This window comes from Zalophus californianus, chromosome 2 (genome assembly GCF_009762305.2).
Source record: "Zalophus californianus isolate mZalCal1 chromosome 2, mZalCal1.pri.v2, whole genome shotgun sequence".
In the NCBI taxonomy this organism is placed as follows: Eukaryota; Metazoa; Chordata; class Mammalia; order Carnivora; family Otariidae; genus Zalophus; species Zalophus californianus.
This window is the reverse complement of record NC_045596.1, coordinates 31006113-31026789: the sequence shown is the minus strand read 5'-3', so window position 1 is coordinate 31026789 and position 20677 is coordinate 31006113. Positions and strand designations below refer to the sequence as shown.

Genomic DNA, 20677 nt, shown 5'->3' with positions numbered 1-20677 from the left:
AAATCAACGTGCAACTTATTTTTCCCACACATTAACAGGGAAAGCGTTTACCAGGAGAAACAAATGTTAGCTTGTCTCTGTTTAATTATCACCAGTTCCAAAATAGAGGGTTTGGAAATAACTGAGTTATTTAAACTCTGGAGTTTAAAAACAAAACAAAACAAAAAACCCCAGAAAGCAAGGATTTCTACATTTTCATCATAAAGTTCACGTCCAAGACTGGAGGCCTCACTCCTGTGACCTCACAGAGACAAAACGAAGGAAATCAGATCTTTGCTCACATGCTTGATTCTGTGCCCCCTTCATTCTTCCGAGGGCCTCCTGCTTGGAAATACTGATGGAAGACCCAGGAAGAGACAGTCTGATCCTTTGGGTCAGAGGCAGAGTGAAGCAGAAAGGGAGAAACAGTGACTGGCCAGCAGTTACTAAGTATGGACAAAATGGGCGTGTGCTAATAAGCAGCCTCAAATTCTCTTTGTGCCTTTAAACATCTGGTTTGACAGTTACAACAATTTGCTACTATCTGCCTTGGAAACCAGAGAAAAATATTTACTTTTCTATTTACATGATGGTTCAGCTTGCCCCAGGAAAAAATGTGTACATATGCACATACACACGCATACAATATAGAAATAATTTTATATCAAAATCAAGATTTAATGTGGTAAATAGCCACATGACACAATTTGCTTAGACCATGAAAGACCAGGATGTCCCCTCCTAATCAAAGCCAGTGCCTTCCATTCAGAGTGCATCTGTGCTTTCAAGTTGTCCAGGAAATTTTAAAAATTCACTATTGCCAATCATTACTTTTCTGATACGGGGTGGCACTAGACTATAGAAAGACACTCCACAGAGTAGGATGCTTAGTCAGTTGCTAGACAACCTGGTGGATAAAGCTAAAATCTGAAATTTCTTTTCAACCTGAAGATCTGGACATCCTTTGGTAGAGCCTGGATATGGGGGTAGACAAAAGGCGTCATGACAGCTTAAAAAACAAACAAGAAAACACTCGAAAATCTTGGTCATCTGCTAACCTTTCTGAAGCAGTTATTTGCACAAAAAGAATCTTTAAAGCTTAGGAGAACTGTTAACATGAAGTATCCAGAGCAGTCTCAAAATGGGAAATTATGTACACGTGCAAGGCAAGGAGACCTGTCTGCATTAATTCCTCACCTTACCTTACCCGTTTTCTGTCTGAATTTTCTTCTTTCATCCTTCTGTTGTAGACAGCCATGGGAGGTCAGGACACCTTGTAGTTGTCCAGTCCTCCTTCCACTAGAGGGAAAGTTCAATCCCTTTCTGTTACACCAAATGTGAATACAATCTTTCAACCTCTTGCAAACTGGCTCTCTCCCAGGCTCTTGCGTTTCTGAGGCCCTGGCGTACCAGACACAGCAAGGTGACCACCTCAACACTCAATGTCTATTCTCCCTCTTCTTGGTAAGTGAATCCTGAATTCGACTGGAAAATCCAGACAGAAAGGTAAGTTTTCTTAGTCTTTCTTGCATCTAAATGTGACCACATGACTAGATATTGACCAAGAAGGTATAAATGGAAGGGAGGGAGATCCCTTCCTTCTTTTCCCTGCATGGAAAGCAAATGTCATGATTGGAATACACAGTAATCTTGAGAAGGAAGCCAAGATGATAGGAGCACAGGTAGCTGATAGGATGGAACTCTTATCACCCTGGACTACTAACTCCGGACTTCTTCTAAATACATCTCTATTTTTACATAAGCCATTTATCACACGGGCTGAACCTAATCCCAACAGATACACTTTGGGAAACTCTTGAAGGGACCACTCTCAAAGAGGAAGCATTCCGTGTACTAAGTACAATAGCAAATCCACCGATTATGCAATTAACAATGACAACAGCTTGTATTTTCAGTGCTTGGTGTGACCTTGTATGTAGAGCTGGCATGTCACCAAACAAACCCAGGGTAATGTTATGTCTGGTAAGCATTTGTAAGGGCGCCATCCTTAAAGATGCCGGGAAGCTCAGAAATCACCTTTTTATTTAAATGATCACCAGAGTGCAGTGATGACATTGACAGTATTAGAGTTTTCAGTCGTGAGGACATAAAACCATTCTTCAAGGATTTATTTTTAACAAATGGTAAGACTTAGCATTTGGTTGCGTGCCTACTGTGTGCCAGGCACTGTGATAAATACCTGCATAATCTCATTCAATCTTTACAAATACATACTATTATTCTCACTTAACGGATGGGCAAGTAGAAGGGAAAACTTATTTGCCTGAGGTCGTGTGGCAAAGCTGGAAATCAAACCAAGGTCAGCCAGGTTTCAGAGCCTGTGTTATGAAATGCCATATGAGAGCATCTCCCATGTTCATAGTTTTCCAGAGAGACTTGACCATCCTCTACATTCTCCACTGAGTCATGTCAGATGGCAGTTCTTGCTTTTATAAACCAGAAGGCTGGCATCCAGAGAGGGCTGTGGCTCATCCTTAGGTAAGATCGGAGCATGTGGTGTCATGAGTTTGAACGGCAGGGACAAACAGCCAAAGCCATTCTCAGTGAACGGACTGGTTCTCCTCACCTGTAACTCAGTAGTGCAGCCCTCGAAATGGAGAGAAACATCAAGGCTTACTGACACTCAGTCTGGGAAATGAGAACTACCTTTGAGTTACGACAGACAGACACATATGTTGTTATATTTTAATCAGAATCGACATTAGGTGGCGTAAAACATCTATCTCTTCGCTCTTCCCAATCTCATGAACTTAAAACTCAAATACAACACAAGCAGTTTTCAGAATTATTTTGGCCAGCCTCCCCAGTCCCAAAGGAGATTAAAAAGTAATAATGTAAAAAAGTTAAGGTCAAGGTGTCTTAATATCACAGCTAATGACTAACCATTTGCTTACTGGTGGCTTCTGCTCCATCCTGAAGCCTGCTGAGTTTAACTCCATGTCAAACAAGTGGTTAGTGATTAGTTCCCTGGGTGACTGTCCCTGAAGGCAAGCCATGCTCTGGGGACACACTAGGCACTTTCAGTGGGGGTAGCTACTTTTTCCAGGTTGGGTACAATGTCTGGCTCTCAAAAGCAAGACAACGAATTTACAAACAGAATGTTCCGTGATTCTGTGCCCTTGGTGGTGGGGGTGGTGGGGATTAAGCGCTGGGATTTCAGAGCATTCTCAAGAACATCTGTCCCAGATGTTCTGGAGGGAGATCTGTGGGTCGACGAGTAGGCTGTTTGATTCCCGCATGCGCTGTGGGCACCTGCACTCTGATTTTTATTCTGGCGCCCTGAGTGATCGCCCGTCCACACAGTGGTGCTGTCCATACTTAACAGCAAGCGACCTGGCGCGGGCACCCGCGATCATCAGAGCGGACGCTGACGCAAACAACCTGTAAGGCTGCGGGGGGCACAGGCTGCGGGGCACCAGCTCCGACCACGGAGCACGCGCACCCCACGTGCGCGCAGCGACACCTGCTCAGGGCCCTAATCTGCCTCGTCCACGTCTTCTCCAGCGGTAGCTGCCTCTAAGGCTGCGAGGGCTTCGGCCACGGCCGCATCCTCATCCTCCGCGTCCCTACCCGGCTCTCCCGCGGAGCCAGGTGCATCCTCCCAGCCGGTTCTGGAATCGACCAGGGGCGCGGCCTGAGCAGCATCCTCTGCTTCAAAGTAGACACTTAGGCCTTCTGTTGCCACGGCCTCGCTTAACGAATCCCAGCTTCTCTTCAAGGGGAAGGGCATGTTCAAACCGTGCTCCCCGACCCTGGGGGAAATTCCCGCCGGGGCTTCTTCGTCAGTCTGGCTCTTGGAAAGACAGTGCTTTTCTTCCGGATCAGCTTTGTCTACAGTGGAGCCCCGAAAGGGAGGGTAATCCGGGGCCGGTATCTGGAGGTCATGGTCTTGTACTCGCAAGGCAGGACCTTCTGCCCTGGAAGAAGCTCTGGAGTCCCCATTTCGGATGAGCTGGGTCTCTTGCGAGGCCGGCAGCACACTGTCCTGTTGTCCGGGGCCCCCTCCTTCCGGGAAGGGTTGAGTTGGGGCGACGCTGTGCGCGGTCCTGACGCAGGAGCCCCTGTCTCCCCGGTGGGGCCCATGATCCCCAGTGGGCTGCAGGGGGGCGGGGCCAATGCCGTTGATGGCACTGCCAGCTCTGTCCGCACAGTATCCCCCCGCCGTGTCCCCCTGAGGGGGCGGTCCGGGGGGAGGCCAGTGGGGCTCCTGCCCGCCACAGGCTCTGCCTCTGCTGGCCGTCCTCTTCAGGCCCTCGCTCTGCAGCTCGTTTTTGTGCACGAGGACTTGGCCGCTCTGTTTGCCTTTCAGTTTACCCACGTCACCTTCATCCACCTTGCAGCTGTTCACCTCGTTGACATAGCCAGGGGAGGGCACTTGAACCGGATCAAAGAGATAGCTGGGGGTGACAAGAATGAGGGTCAGGCTAAACACTAATACACTTTATTCGTTACTACCTTTATGAATAACTAGCTTCTGTCATTAATACTTTCTCCTACAGGCTCTGCCTCCTTCTACTATTCCTGTTAATTTCTGCGATTATTCTGTTAAGCCTATATGTGTGTCTAAACCAATTAGATAAGAGTTGGGGTAAAGGAATAGAGCCTAAGAAGAGATCCAAGAGAGAAACAAAGTAAAGTACAAAGTGATTCATGGAGTTTAAAAATAACCAAACAGGGAAATAAAACAAATGCCCAATAACAGGGGACTAAGTGGTTAAGCATATCCCCTTAATGGAATATCGTGTAGTCGTTAAAAACAATAAATATGAAGTCTGGACTAACATGAATGATACTTATAATATTTATTATGATAAATGTTTTCTGAATAAAGCCTACCATCACATTGTGATGACAATGGAAGAGAACTTATACACACACACATACATACGAATAAATGGATACAGCCATATAGCTACAGATGTAGAACTAGAATAATAAAAAGTGTTATTTGTGAAGGAAGCAAATTAGTCAGGTTTTAGTTTGTGTAGAATTCTATTCATGTGATCCAAATTATTCTGAAATAGAATCTGGACAAAATTAAAAACATGTATGTGATGGGCATGATTTATTTTCAGCGATGCCCTGTCAGGCACCATCCCTGAAACCCAAGCTTTTCTTTGTGCTGAAGCTCTCTGGAGAACTGGAAATTCAACCTAAACCAGATTTGCTCTCAGAGCATTATGTCGTTCCCAACGCGCTCTGAGCGGTGAGCAAAACAAGTTTAAAAATCTAGGCCATATGTCCTCTTAAATGATATCAAAGCAGTTCCAAACTCATAATTTCTTAGCAATGCTGGTCATGCCCCAAGAGGGATAAATGCAGTAAATCCATGCATGGTCTTTAGAAGGGCCCCCATGGTAATCCCAGATTCCTCCACTCAGAAGTTATTTTTTCAGCATTACCTTTGTATCATTTTACAGCACCTGCACCCCATCTGGATTATTTTTTGTTACCATCTGGAAAAGAAAGTTAAAAAGGAGAGAACACAGTGAATGACACGTGAATAGAAATTACATTTGCTTTCTCTTCCTTAGATACTCCAAGTTCGTCGAGTCACAATTTTTGGCAAAAGGACAACACGCGCGTCCTGGGAACCCCTTCCTTTATACCAAATTGCAAATTCAGAGCTCTCAAACATCTGCTCACACTGGTCTCTGCCAGGCCCTTTCCGCCCACCCTGGGAGGTACCTGTGTCATCTCCATTCGGCAAAGGAGTTAACACAGGCTGAAGAATGCAAGGGGGAGAAAGGCGGGATTGAAAAGGATCCGTGCCATTTCCTAGCTCATCGCCTTGCACTGGGGACGCGGGAACCCAACCAGGGTGCAGCCACCGTGCTGCAGCGGGAGGTGTAGGAGAGAAGAGAGGACTCCTTACCAGGGGATTAGCTACTCAAGTGTTAAAGGACATCTGGGTACGGCGGCTGACCTGCGTGTTCCACAGTAGACACCCAAGGAGGTTACAGCTGCAGTCATCATGCCACGCTTTACCCAGGACTAAACTGCACCTGTTCTGCCTTTCCCATGACTGGGCCACACCTGGCTTGGGGCCAAGGGCTCCACACTCTTCCAGCTCAAGGACGGGCCCCTGGGGCCTCCTGGCAGCAGGTGGGTTCAGCTCTGTGCTTCTTTTATCTCCCACCTGCCCCTTTCCAAGTTTCGTGTTTCCTCTGACTCAAATCTTCCCTCCATGTAGAACTGATCATGTTGTTCTGATCTTTCCTCTCAAGAGCCAAAATGCTGATGTGAAAGAACCTCTAAAACCTACTAACTTCTAAAACCTACAACCTTTAAAAAGACAGGCCGATAACAGAATCTACAGCCCCAGTCTCTCCGTCTCTGTAAGATGTGCGCTCTAGGAAGAAGGAAAGATCATTCATTGTTGGCCGTGTCGCTGCCTCCCCTGGCCCCTCTTCTGTCTTTAGTTGTGGCTGAATTCCCAGGATGCCCTTCACAACTGCTTCACAAGCCTTTACCCACACGAAAAATGACCGGTGCTCTCTCGTTTTTGTTTTGTTTTGTTTTGTGTTTTTTAAGATTATTTTTTTAGTAATCTCTACACCCAATGTGGGGCTCGAACTCACAACCCCAAGATCAAGAGTTACATGCTCTTCGACTGAGCCAGCCAGGCGCCCCATGAATGGTGCTCTTTAAGAGGTTATAGATGGATAGGTTACCGGGCCTATGTAATCCACAAATAACCTCTTATGGAATGCTGAAAAATGGCCCCCCAAAGATATCCCCATCCCAATCTCTGGAACTTGTGAATGTTACTGCTTATGACCAAAAACCAAACAACAACAACACACAAAAAACCCAAAGTCTTGGGGCGCCTGGGTGGCTCAGTCATTAAGTGTCTGCCTTTGGCTCAGGTCATGATCCCTGGGTCTTGGGATCGAGCCCCGCATTTGGGCTCCCTGCTCAGCAGGAAGCCTGCTTCTCCCTCTCCCTCTCCCCCTGCTTGTGTTCCCTCTCTTGCTGTGTCTCTCTGTCAAATAAATAAATAAAATCTTTAAAAAAAAAAACCAAAACCCAAGTCTTTGCAGATGTGATCATAGATTGGAGTTGGGGAGATTTACTTGGATTATATGGTTCGGAGCCCAGCTTCTGACTGGCTGTATGACTTCAGGCCTCAGCTATTCCATCTGTAAATGGGACTAATGATATGTCTACCATAAGGAATCGTTGGAGATTATATGAGTTAACATTCATAAGAAGCACATACTTATTACTCGGACCTGTTTGGACACAGCATGTTAAAAAAAAAAAAAGAAGGGGGATGGAGGCCTTGCACCGAAGAAAGATAAAATCTAGTTGCCACAACACACACAGGAACAAACTCATTTATTAACACCAAATAATACTTGCTTTCTGGAATAAGCCAAATGGTATATTTCTATCAACTGTGGCACCGATTGAAAGATAGAAGCCCCAAGTGCCACAAAAGTTCCTCGGAGGAAGAGATCATTGGGAGCTTACAGTAGTTTGTGTGTACAAGCATTTCCTTCTTCAAAGCCCTCTCAATTAAATGACCCCGGTTCCAGAACCTGGAATTTTGTTCCCAGCCTCTGCTTCCACTTATGCCTATTTTCTGCTAATAATTCACAAATCAGCTGGACAAACAGGATAGATAACAAATACCACGTGCACCTCCCCTCCATCAGCCCTGCTCCCCCCCTTCTCCCCCCTCCCCCACCCTGCTCTAAAACTGCCCCCCTCTGCCTACTTGCAGTACTTTTATTTATCTTGGACTCCGTTTAAAAACACAATCAGTCAGGAGGATAGGTGGCAAAAAAGAAAAAAAAAAGGAGAAACCAGGCTTTGAAGTTTTTGAGAGGGCAGACTGGGTCATCATGTCACTGAAGCCACTGTAAAATATTAATCTTTGTAAAAATATCAGGGAGGTCAATTTGGGGATGGGGAGTTCAAGAGGTATAGGAGGGGAAGGTTTTCAGGAAGGAAAGAGGGAAGGGAGAGAGAGGAAAGAAGGGAGGAGGTGAGCAAGGGGCAGGCCTTGAGCCACACCTTGGGTGATCAGGTCTCCGGCTGACCAAGGTCAACCGTGGTGAAGCCTGGCCTGGCTGCAGGCCCCACCCTCTGGGGCTGGGTCTGGGGCCTGGGGGCCACAGGCACCGAAATGCACACCACTCAGATTGAAGAGGCCAGCTGGAGAGCCACCGCGTCCTTGTTTCTTAAGAATTTACAAGCCACCTGGGGCTTTGGGGTGCCCTTCCTTCTCCAGGAAAACCACAGGATCTATTTTTCTTCCGAAGCCACAGAAGGTGAAGGATGTTTTGATGGCTTTCCCCTTTTAAGAACAGGTTTCTAAGTGGCTTCTCCCCCGAAGGCTGGCCTTCGGGGCACACCACATGGGTTTCCTCCGGACCTAGTCTCCTACCTGAGGGCCATGCTCCGAGCCTCTCCGGCCAGTGGACACAGCCTCTTCCTGGTCAGGGCTCAGCCTTCTCTCACCTGCCCAGGGCTCTCCCTCCTGGCGGCATTCCTTCCCTCACTGAGGCAACTCCTGCATCCAAGGCTGTGTGACCGCTGACGGAAAGGGTGGGGACTAGTGTATTTACACCCAACCCCTGCCTGCCCGTCTACAATTGCCTTCCTTCTGTGAAGATTCCTAGTAACAAATCCATGATTTCTCTTTTTCTATGTCCTTGCCACACCCACATCTTGCTTTGAGCAAGGAGCTCTCCCATATCCAGGATCGAAAAGGGAATATTCCTTGCCTGGTGTGACACATGGAAATGGTGCGAGGGGCGGGGGGGAGGGGGCAGAATACATGCTCGTTTGAAATAACACTGAGTTCAAAATGGGCAGTCTACCTGCTTTCTCTCCGCCCCCCCAACCCCCCTTGACAAGGGCTAGCTTGAAGGCGAGAACTCAGTTGTCAGGGGCCTTTTATTACTTAGCAGAATCGGAATTTGCTTTCTCTTTGGAATATAAAAAAGCAACAGAGAAGCAAAGGGCAAATCCTTTGCAACCATCAGCTGGTATGCACAGGGGAAAAGCAAATACCATTAGGATGGGATGTCCACCCACCGCAGGCGATTGGCCGGCCACTCCCGGAGTCCTGTGTTGGGGGTTGACTCTGCCCCGTGTTTTGTGTTGAAGTTAAACAGTCCTGTGTTTGAGGATGGACATGCTAACGCTCCGTCAGTTATTAGTCAAGTCTCCTTGCTGGAAAATCCTGTTCCATGAGGGAGGGGGGTCGTGGTGGGGGTGGGGGAAGATGGGAAGACCACGGAGAGTCCGTTTTCTAACCAGGCAGAGATGCTGAGTATTCATCCGCAAGTCAAGAGGTAACAGGAAAAGGCTCAACCCAGTTGCCAAGGGCTGCCTTTGAATAGTGATGGTCCTAAAGGGTGACAGACGCAAAGGACGGGAACCAGCCAGCTTGTGAAGGTTCTACTGGCCAAATCTGGAACAATTAGAGCATCAGAATATATGCTACTGATACAAAGGATTATAACCCACTGCATAAAACGAGGACCTGTGAATCCACACTGATAGAAATTTAAAAAGGGAAAGTTCTGCCTTACAGGTCGAAAGCCAGCTAACACACACACACACACACACACACACACACGCACGCACACGCACACACACGCACATACGCACACACACGCACATGCACACACACGAGGAATCACGGGACCAGAACAATCACCATCATAACAGTAACTGATTCAAGCAAGAATCGTCAATGGATGCTGACACTAGTGGGCAAGAGTCTGAGGAGAACAGAATGGTTAGCCTCCAAGCATCTTCCCGGCACATGCTTAAGGCTCCAACAGTATCTGGGCAGTGGAGAAATCTGGCACGTAGCACCTGCATCCGATAACCAAAGGGAACACTGCCTGCACCCGATGAGACTACCCGGCTCCAGGTGCCCCCGATGGGATGCACGGAGAACTCAGCATCACTTGTCCGGTGTTCCTGCCAAAAGAATGTAACCTGGGTGGAAGAGTGAAGCAACATCTGTGAAGCCCAAATGGAGGGGTATCCTGCAAAACAGATGGCCTGTACTCTTGGAAAAAAAAAAAAAGTACTAGTGCGAAAAACACAGACAGACTTGAGGAGCCATTCCGGAGTAAAGAAGACTAAGGAGCTACGATGGCCAAATGAAATGCATGCGCTTTTTGCTAAAAGGTCATTATTGACACAATTGTTGAAATCTGAGTAAGGCCTATAGATTAGGTAACCGTATTAAGTCAATGTTAATTGCCTGATTTTGATCAATGCACTGGGGTATATAAGAGAACCACCTTGTTCTTAGGAAACGCCCAGGGAAGTATTAAGGAGGAAAGGGCATGGTATCTGTAATTTATTAAAATGACTTAGAAAAAAATTTGTGTGCGCGTCTGTGCGTGTGCAGAGAGAGAGAGGATAAAGCAAATGTGGTAAATGTTAACTTTGGGGGACTGTGAGTGGAGGGTATACGAAGGTTTTTGTACTTTTCTGACAGCTTTTCAGTAAACCTGATGTAATGTCAAAATGAAAAGTTAAAAGAAAAAAAAAGTGGGAAATTAAAAAAAAAGAAGGCACCAACCTAACGTCAGCTCTTGTTCTGTGTATCTCTGGACTAGGACCGACCACCGACAGGAAACCGCTGATAGTAAGGTACTCCCGCTAAGGAAGCAGCGGGGAAAGGGTTTTGGAAGGGAGCTCCCCAAGCCCACCGATTTTTTCTGGATTTAGTTATTCTGAGCACATCCTGAAGACCTTTCCTCAATAGCCAGTCCCAGGCACCGGAGCACCACAGGCCAAGAAACTACGGTTCCTGTCCTCCGCTGCCGTCTTCGAGGGGACGAGTGCTTTGGTGTCCTCCGCAGTCTGCTTCCTCTTCTATCCCAAGCTCCTCGCAGGCAGCGCCTAACTCACGGCAGCATCCAGCTCATACGGGGCCCTTTGCACTTGCTATTCAACCGAAGGCATGCTGGGCGAGTGAGAGCTGTGAGTGAATTAAGGACGAGGAGGAGATTTTCTAGGTTATTCCGACAGAGGGCCTGCCTCTTCCTGTGATTGCACTACCCAGTGGCCCAAAACAAAGAGCCAGGCGCAGGAGCAGAGAGAGATGGGTGGGACTGGGTGCAGCAAACCCTCCCTCGGGCCGTTCCCCGGGTCAAGGGCGTTCGGCGCCCAGGGTTCTAGCCCTTGAGCCGTAGAGACTGCAGCGGGGAAGCGGTCTGAGTTGATTGAAGCTGGAATGCTTGGGAGAGAGACACAAAATAAAACGCTTAAATTTCCAGCTCCGTTTTTTTTGAAACACCAACTCGCCGGTGTTTGCAAAACAGCTGGGATTTCATGTAACCTGGGCAGCAGGTGAAGTTGACAAATATTTAGTGAGTCGTTTCTGGGTACTGAGCTCCTGGGCTCAAGAGGAATGAAGGATGATAATTGCCAGGTGCTGAAGAAATTGCTAGGTGCTTTATAGGACAGATCCGAGATGGCCTGCCCAACTTCACTGACTGTGCTGAATTCACAACAGTAAAGGGACAAGAAGCTAAATTCTAAGACCACTCAATCCATTTCCTCCTTTCTGGACAGCTTTTGAAAACTCTTGGTGTGTTTCCTTTTCTCCTTAAGAGGCTAAGCTTGGGTGATTTTGGAGAACCTGAAAGACTATATGAGGACCTTTATTATCACCGTCTATTTTATGCATTCTCAATAGTTGATGTGCAGGGCACATGGGCCGCTCAGTCCGTTAAGCTTCCGGCTCTTGGTTTCGGCTCAGGTCATGATCTCAGGGTTGTGAGATCAAACCTTGAGTTGGGCTCTGCCTTCAGTGTGGAGTCTGCTTGAGATTCTCTCTCTCTCAAATCAATAAATAAAATCTTCAATAGTTGATGTGCTACGATACGTGTTAGCATCACCCAGAACTGGGTTTGATGGGATATTTATGTGCAGAGATGTGTTTGTAGGTTTTTCCCCTCAGAAAGGGGTCCATGGTCAGATAGGTTTGGGAACAGTAGCGATTAAAGGTTAAAGATGAAGGGCGCCTGGGTGGCTCAGTCGTTAAGCGTCTGCCTTCGGCTCAGATCATGATCCCAGGGTCCTGGGATCGAGCCCCACATTGGGCTTCCTGTTCAGCGGGGAGCCCGCTTCTCCTCTAAAATCTTAAGAAAAAAAAAGATTAAAGATGAACACATTCGTGATTATGAAAAAACTCTTTCACTTGGCTGACATCGGTATTTACCCAAATTATTTGACCACAGAATTTTCCCCCCATAAAAGACTTAACAACCAACAAAACTTGTGTTTTATGAAATATTTTGGGAAGAACAACGGTCGAAATGACAGTCCTAATTATCAGGGGGCAGTTTTGTGCCTCAAACTCGAAGTGTTATACCGTGTCTGGGGGGAACCAGCCCGGCCAAGTTACACATTAGCAACAGCTCCCTCACCAGGTGCAGACGTGGGAAACTCTGTGGTCTCTCGATTCCTCAGTTTCTTTAGTTGCAAAAGGAGTCCATGACCTCAAAGCTCTCCTCCAAATCTGATAACCTAAAAAGGTGACTCAGTGAAGAAAGGGGGACTTCCCTCATGACCCCCTCCTCCACCTGGTTTACACACGCCTGTCCCCTTGAATACTGAGGCAAGGCAGACACCAGTAGGACGCTGGCGCAGGCGAGGTTTCTCGCAACGGCTTGTAAACTACACCATGGCCATACCGCTGAGGTGTGTTTGGGTCCCGGCTCCACACTCGCCCCAGCGCAAGATCCTGACCAAATACAAAAAGCTTCCCCTCCTTGTCCTCCCTCAGGCCCCGAGTTTTCTGGCTCATTCTCTCATGCGTGCGGCTCTTTGGCAGAGGTCTCCTCAGCCTCTTTCCAGGGAGTCCCCGGGGCAGAGAGAGCATGTAACAGCAAAGCCCCTGGGAGGGGTGAGGGCTCAGATCTCGGGGACCACCCTGTGAGGCTGGAGGAGGTGCGCTGCTGGACCTGTCTCCACTGGAGAATGGGGGAGGGGGAGGCGTGGGCTTTGAGCTGGAGGTTGAGTTCTCAGGAGCCAAGGAAATCAGTCAGTCTCTGAGGATGAAATGTCAGGGTTGAAATCGGTATTTCTTGATGAAAGGCTGCGCTGGGGTCCACTCAAATCATATTATTTAAAGGGCTGCCTCCTTGGTCTTTCCCAAGGCTGTCCTTGCCAGGATGTTCACCCAAGGAGGGTGTCTACACTGCTCCTGCAGTGCTTCCATTGCATGAACTGGGAGGAACAAGCCAGGTCCTGGTCCCGTAACTTCACCGCTGCTGCGGCCACAGGATCCTTGGTGTCTGTGTTAAATGTGGAAAAACAAGACTTTTCCAACAGCAAGAACGTCACTCCATTTTTCTCTCCTTGTGGTCCCGAGACTGGCAAATCGCAATCTCTCTGATGGATCTTAAAAACATTTTTATGGCCCTTCCTTCTACTCAAAATCTGACACCATTTTTTCTTTTCTGATGTGGTCGTTGGTGAGCTGTCCTTAAGACAGATGTTTCGTGAATGGCCACAGCCATTACACGGTGTCCCCGCTGATTCCACGGCTCTCCAAAGAACCCCTAGCATGTACCAGGCACTGGACCAGGGTCTGGGGAAACAATGGCGTCCGGGTACTCCCTGAGAGAACGTCTCGTCTTGAATGTGTGTGTGGTGGTGGTGGCGGCGGGGTATATGTGTGGGGTGGGATGGGCTTTAGATAAACGTTTGGGAAGACTCATCACAGCACACAGGCATTTCAGCCTGGTAGATGAAGGAGCAATCTAGGTGCCAAGTTGCCAGTTTCAATTCTCCCTCCAACACTTACTAGCTCTGTGACCTGGAGGCAAATTTCTCAGCTTCTTCAAGCTTCAGCGGACAAATCTGCAACATGGGAATGAAAGTGTTCCAGCTTGCCAGGATTGTTTTGAAAATTAAATGGCTAGAAGTTTGTAAGGCATTTACTATAGTGTCTGGCATACTGCCAGTTCTTATTAATACTTAGGTAGTTAACGTTTCAGTGTTTACTATGCATCAAGTAATGTTTTAGGAACTTATTTTATTTTATTTATTTCAGAGAGAGAGAGAGAGAGAGAGAGCATGAGCAGGGAGAAGGGCAGAGGGAAAGGGAGAAGCAGACTCCCAGCTGAGCAGGGAGTCCAATGTGGGTTCGATCCCAGGACACTGGGATCATGACCCGAGCCAAAGGCAGACACCCAACTGACTGAGCCACCCAGGCGCCCCTGTCCTAGGAACCTTCATGTACTCATTCATTTTAACTTTGCAACAATCCTTTAAGGCGTGAACCACTTGTTTTATAGATAAGTAAATGGATATAAGTTAGTGATACAGTATAGCTATTATTAATGCTGTTGTTCTAATTTTCATTATTATTAACATTTCCCAGCCTCTGTCTTGGTAGCTTCTGTTGGTTTCTGAGTCCATTGGGTTACACAACAAACAGCAGTTGGGGATCCAGTAGCTTCTGCAAAAGGGAACTAACTGGATCCTCTTAATTGGGGCTCAGACAGAATTTTACAGGTGTGCTTGCTTCTGTGACCACCAGATGGCAGTACACAGCGGCTGTTTAATCTACACTGGAGGGAGGGCCGGGTTGGGAAAGGCCTCTGAGACAAGGTTTAGGGCATAAATAGTGTAGGTGCTTTGCCCTGTGGCAAAGTTAGGGAGTAGGTGATGTGGTGAATATTTCAGATAGTGGAGTGTCACCTTTAAGTCCCGGTGGCTGTGGCACCACCATATGGCAGGGCCTCCTCCAGCTCTGGCCCTGCACGAGGAGGTTTATTCTGTAATCTGGCCACATCATGGTGGGGTCAAAAGGCTCCCACAATCCTATAGAGACCACTGTTGACACAGTGACTGCTCATCAGATCCCCAAATCGGAGAGTCTGGGTTGCTCCCTCCCCCACCTGTACGTCTGGACAATAATTCTGTGGAAGTGGCCGGGGAGGAAGGAGCCTGTGGAGTATGGAGTTACAGTTCCTTCCCCCCAAGTTAGATATGATGATGCTGGGCTGTCCATGTGGCTGCCCCTCCCCGTGGCCATCCCTGTGTTCCCCCCTGACCCTGCGGGCTAGCCCATGCGTGAGCTGGTTTTGGGGACCCATCTTCTGGATGAGGGTATGTGGCCATGAACTAGGGAGTGAAGATAAGCCACAAAATAACACGTGGATCAATCTGAACGTTTGGGGGGAAGAAGCTCATTATTTTTACTTAAAAATAAATTCAGAATATTGTGTGTCTCAAAAGGCAAAAATCTGCATGAATTATTGGACTTAAAACAGAAGGCATACAGGAATTTCAAGTCTGTTAGTAGCTTGGGGTCAGCCGTACCCTTGGTGGGAACTGTTGTAGGGGAGAAGTTTGAGTGGCTCTGCCTTTATTCTCTGGAGTGCACATTCCTAAGAGTAGGCTTCTCTTTGGAGCAGATGTACTTCTCCCCTTCTCTCTCTCTTGCTGCTTGGACAGTATGCTGTCCATCCTGGCACTGGCCATACCTCCCTCACAGCCCTCCACGGCTCCAGCTGCTGCCCCAGCATCCAGTTCTGTGCCCCCCCCTGCCCCCTGCGGTGCTCCTGTCTTCCTGCCTTGACCACCTCTGTGCTGCCTCACCGGTTGGTTTCCCAGTTCTGCCAATATCTGCATAACCCGCTGACTCTAATTTCCCTCTGTTTGAAAGGACAGGTTCGTGTTTCTGAGCCCAATACAAACAGTATCCTGGTCAAAGGCTTTCTCGCTACGCTACTAAAGAGTATACAGCAACAGTATTGGACTCTCAAAAACTGGTATTCTTGAACGTTCATGTTGTTGCTTGCTGCACATCTGACACAGGGCGGGCCGTGGGGGATGTCAGTGGTGGTTGGGGAGGGGACTTAAGCCCCTCCATCATCTCCATCAAGTTCTCTTCCCTTTCTCACCACATATCAGTCTGTTTCCTGTACAGTGTAACTTCCTTACAAGTCTCCTATCTTCCCTTCCCAAGCTCTTAAGCCCTCCTATATCTATATAGGGGTATTCTAAAACTGCCATTGGAGAAGGAATCGGGGCATAAGGACCTTCATGCTATTTTTAGTAATCTCACGAAAATACTCAACGTCATTGATGGGTGTGGGTGATGGTGATTAATAAATAAGCTTACAGATGTTCTTTACGGCTGGTAAAATAAGGAAGTTGTTCCCTATTATTAGTATAGGCACCAGGCTGTATTGACCCATTCCCCATCATCGATATAGTGTCAGGAAGCTGATTTGTAATATGACCCTAAAGGCTTCAGGGAGGCTCCAAGTCAATAGCTTAAGACAAATATCTAAAACTCTCAGCGGTGGTAATCCAGATATACCCGTGCTTATCAAAGTGCTTTTGAAGTATATGTTGAGGAACTCAATGCAGATTATCACAGACAGCTCTGAGGAGAAAGTGACTGGGACCATATATAGCTCTCAACTAGTATCTACATAATCTCATTGAAAATAACAGATTTTCATCAATGATGTGGAAGTAGATGTTTTTCCCAAATACTGCTCCTTGGGTAGAATCTTGTTGGCTGATGAGCCAGTAGACCATGCCATTGAAAACAAAACCAAGTGTGCTATTCAGGAATAATCACCATGGCACCAAGACTCAAACCCTACTGAAGATGGGCGGCGGGGGGTCGGGGGGTGGAGTTGGGGGGAGGAGACCATGACCTTCTGAATGGCTTTTACTTTCCAAGAATTTGAACAAGTGCATTTTGGAGCATCTTCAGATAATAGAAGTATAGTTTATTCGAGAAGATTTTAAAAATCTGAAGTGAAGATGATGTGTTTTCATTTAACACGTGCAGTTCTCTTTCTCATGTGCGATCAGGGGACTGACCCCTTTCTGGCATACTTTTGACCACCATGGTAATGGTATCATTGGACAAAACTCATCTCGACTCAGTTTGCTGGGCCCATCTACTGACTTTGGTTCAAGCTGCATAGGAAGGTCATCATCACCCTTCTTTAGTAGGGTATCTGCTTAGAAACATAAGAGATGCCCTTGGCATTAGCACATGGTTGCTTTCATTTTTCTGGCCACATTACCAGAAGGACCGGTCAAAGAACATGTATAAAATCATAAAGGGGGTCTAAGAGAAGAGGAAGAAGAACCTGAAAATCCAGTATGCAGAAGACAGTTTAGTGATGCAATTATGGGAATGGGCTCTGGAGTCAAAATTTGGATTGGCCTGTTCAAAGCCGGGTGATCTCCAGTGAGCCATTTAACTTCTGAGTTTGCCAGCCATCAGATGGGGGAACACAGTAAGACATAATCTCGCAGCGTCCCTATTAAGATCATGTGATTTAGGGGCACCGGGGTGGCTCAGTTGGCTAAGCGTCTGCCTTCAGCTCAGGTCATGATCTCAGGGTTGAGCCTCCGAGTCTGCCTCTCCCTCTCCTTCTGCCCCTCCCCCTGCTCATATTCTCTCTCTTGCACTCTAATAAATAAAATCTTTAAAAAAAAAAATCACATGATTGAAACATGGTGATGGGCCTGGCAGAGTGTGTCTGGCAAGCAGGAGGTTCTTAAATGTTGACTGCTCTCATGTTCACGGTCACTGTCTTTGAGAAGATTCTTGAACTACAGGCTGCTATTCGTGTTTACACACTGACTAGAATTTCTGAGTGATGTTCTGACCGAATCCTCCCTGGAACTGCATGGGAATCAGGGCGCATCTCCAACACACAGTATGCCTCCTATTTGGGAAATAGCTTTATTTGGGAGTGGGGAGAAGTCCGGAAGAAAGGTGAAGCATTTAGAAAAAGCTAAGGTTTGGAAATGACGAGGAAGCCTTAGAGGAGGCGATGTGGACTGAAGTTTATAGGGTATGGCCAGTCTTGTACTTCTACAGATAATGACAGCTTTAAAAGCAAGCACAGCTCAAGGCTAGATGCTTGCAATCAACTAGCTCTGTGTAAGTCCCAGTATCTTAGAGTGCCCAAACAGCAAAGAATCTTAGAGAACATCCCACTCAGTCACCTCATTTTATAAATGTGCTCCGGACTCAAGGCTGGAAGCATGAACTGGTCAGAGGACAAGAAAAAACAGATGGTCCCGTATTTAAGGTGACCTCTCCATATAAAGAATTGAATCACCAAGGTTTCTTTGAAGTGTAGTAAAAACAGTCTGTGCACTTGAAGAGATTGAACATGGTTCCAAGGCCTCAGTTAACCCTCAGCACCTAACTGGGGGCAGCACACTCTGCTAGTTCTTAGGACACAAAGAGACAGAAGATCTCTGCCGTTTGTTAAAGGGCTCACCACCCCATTCATGCAACATATATTTTCTGAGCACCTATTACGTGCCAAGTCCTGAATTCAATCTCAGGGATCTGGAAAGAATTTTACAGTCTAGCAAAGGAAAAACGTATAACTAACATACAAGCTTGGGGCGCCTGAGTGGCTCAGTTGGCTGAGCGCTCAGGTCATGATCTCAGGGTCCTGGGATCGAGCCCGCATCGGGCTCCCTGCTCGCTGGGGAGCCTGCTTCTCCCTCTCCCACTCCCCCTGCTTGTGTTCCTGCTATCGTTATCTCCCTCTGTCAAATAAATAAAATCTTTAAAAAAAAAAAAACATACAAGCAGATGACTAGTCTAGTGTTAACAGACTGAAATGCGTCACCCAGTGTTACATAAGGAGCACCTGAGTAATCTTGGGAAGATTAAGAAAGGCTTGTGGGCAAAGGTGAGCAGATAATGGTGCTGGTGGAGTTCTGCACCACATTCCAGGGGGAAAGCAACATGAAGGCAGGAATGCTGCCTCTTACACTGTCTCTCTTAGACCCACCATCTTCTCTCCATGTGCACGGCTACTGCTCTGCCCATAACATTATCCTCCTGTCACCTACATCCACCCGATACGCTGGCCATACAGAAGTCACGCGGTCTTTTCAGGACATAGATCTTAATCCTATCACTCTCCCTGCCCATAAAACTTTTCAAAGGTGCCCAATGCCCTTAGGATATTTAATAACATTTAATAATGATGATGATGATGATGATAAAAATATCAAACTTACAGAGAGCTTCCTAGGTACCTGGTGTTAATCTACTTGCTTTATGGGTCTAATTGATCCCCATTATTTGTGGATTCCATATTTGTTTTAATTCATCTAACCTGCTAAAATTTATTTGCAATCCCCAAATGAATACTCACTGTGCTTTTGCAGACACTTGTGGACATGGGCCGAGTGGCAAAACGTTTGAGTTGTCTGATGTGCATGTTTCTAGCTAAGCTCAAACAAGGCGATGATATTCCGCCATCTTGTTTCAGTTCCTCATAGTGTAAATCTTTCAGTGTGAAGACTTAGTTGGGTCATGCTCATCTCACATGTTCTAGAATTGTATCCCAAAACAACACGAGTAAAAAGGAAATAACGAAATTCTACTCAAACCTGAATGAAGCCAGAAAGAGATAAGACTTCAGGGATTGCTCAGTTTACTGGCTTTAATGTTTCGGGCAATAAAAACTGTAGTGAGAAACCGAGTAATAGAAAATTTAATGGAAAATGGAAAGACTGCTTTTCCCAAAGCATAAAGAAGAAAAGAAAATTGCTTACCTGCTGTGGAGATTGTCCATTAGGTTTCTCTCCAAGTTTAACTTCTCTTCCTGCAACAATAAAAGAGTTGCAAATTGAGTCTCCAAGTTGCCTCCTGTTCCCAGCCAAGTTGCATCTTGACAGTGACAGTAGACAGCATGCCCTGAGGGGTTGCTAGGCAGCGATGTGGAGGAAAGGAGTTCCTGGCCCAGAAAGACAAGTGTCTTGAAACCGGCCAGGTCTGGGTCTGCAGCCCTAGCTGCTGACAACCAGAAATCAATGAACAATCCACCCAAATTTCAGGGTTTTCTTTTATAAAATAACGTTGTAGTGAAATTTAAATGGCACAACATGGAAGCAGTCTATCACGTGCTGGGCATGCTGGAGTTGTTCAATAATGGAAAACTACAGTTGTTATTTAATAAACATCACATGACAACACATCTCTGCTGGGTGAAGTTTCAACTAAACAGAAAAATAATTCAAGGAATTTGCTTCCTGGAGATATATCAAAGTTTCAATGACTACATGTACAATATTTTAATAAAATACATAATTTAAAAATAGCTTTGCTTAGTGAAACTAATAATATGTAAGATTTGAGAAAATAAAGCGAATCTTCAGATTTTTACCAGCTTCTGTGATTATTAGAATAATTCACTTATACATAGACACAACTTTTTCAAGAAATGCTCTTAGCCCATTCCCAAGTAAATCACTTCTTGAGATCATTAATTCTGCCTCGAATTTGTCACGCAATATCAGAATGGTTATATACTTTTGGTAATTCATTTTCATTTTCTTGTCAGCAATGTGTTTTCACTCAGTATTATTTCCTAGTGTTTAATAATTTGTTAAAATGGAATACATTGCCCAAATGTCACATGATTCTATTATTCTTTTTTTTTTAAGATTTTATTTATTTTTTTTGAGAGAGAGAGAACACAAACGGGGGAGGGGCAGAGGAAGAGGCAGACTCCCCACTGAGCAGGGCACCGATGCGGGGCTCGATCCCAGGACCCCGGGATCATGACCTGAGCCGAAGGCAGACGCTTAACGACTGAGCCACCCAGGCGCCCCATGATTCTATTATTCTTAGTTTTTACCACAGTGTTCATAATTCAACTCAAACATCACT

The 20677-nt window shown here is 46.5% G+C and overlaps 1 protein-coding gene and 1 long non-coding RNA gene across 2 annotated transcripts; one reads left to right on the top strand and one right to left on the bottom strand.

The window, feature by feature from the left end:
- The first annotated feature begins 1358 nt into the window (after window positions 1–1358).
- LOC113925285 lies at window positions 1359–6873 on the top strand. Its single transcript, XR_003520969.1, has 3 exons — window positions 1359–1485; window positions 5535–6105; window positions 6228–6873. It is a non-coding gene; the product is annotated as an uncharacterized LOC113925285 (long non-coding RNA).
- Window positions 1960–19610, bottom strand: C2H4orf19 (chromosome 2 C4orf19 homolog). The gene is made up of 3 exons (XM_027599927.2): window positions 19561–19610; window positions 5403–5456; window positions 1960–4397 (listed from the first exon to the last, which is right to left on the bottom strand). Exons 2-3 carry the CDS (start codon window positions 5432–5434, stop codon window positions 3476–3478), a joined length of 954 nt encoding a protein of 317 aa, XP_027455728.2. The 5' UTR covers window positions 5435–5456; window positions 19561–19610; the 3' UTR covers window positions 1960–3475.
- Between the last annotated feature and the right edge of the window lie 1067 nt (window positions 19611–20677).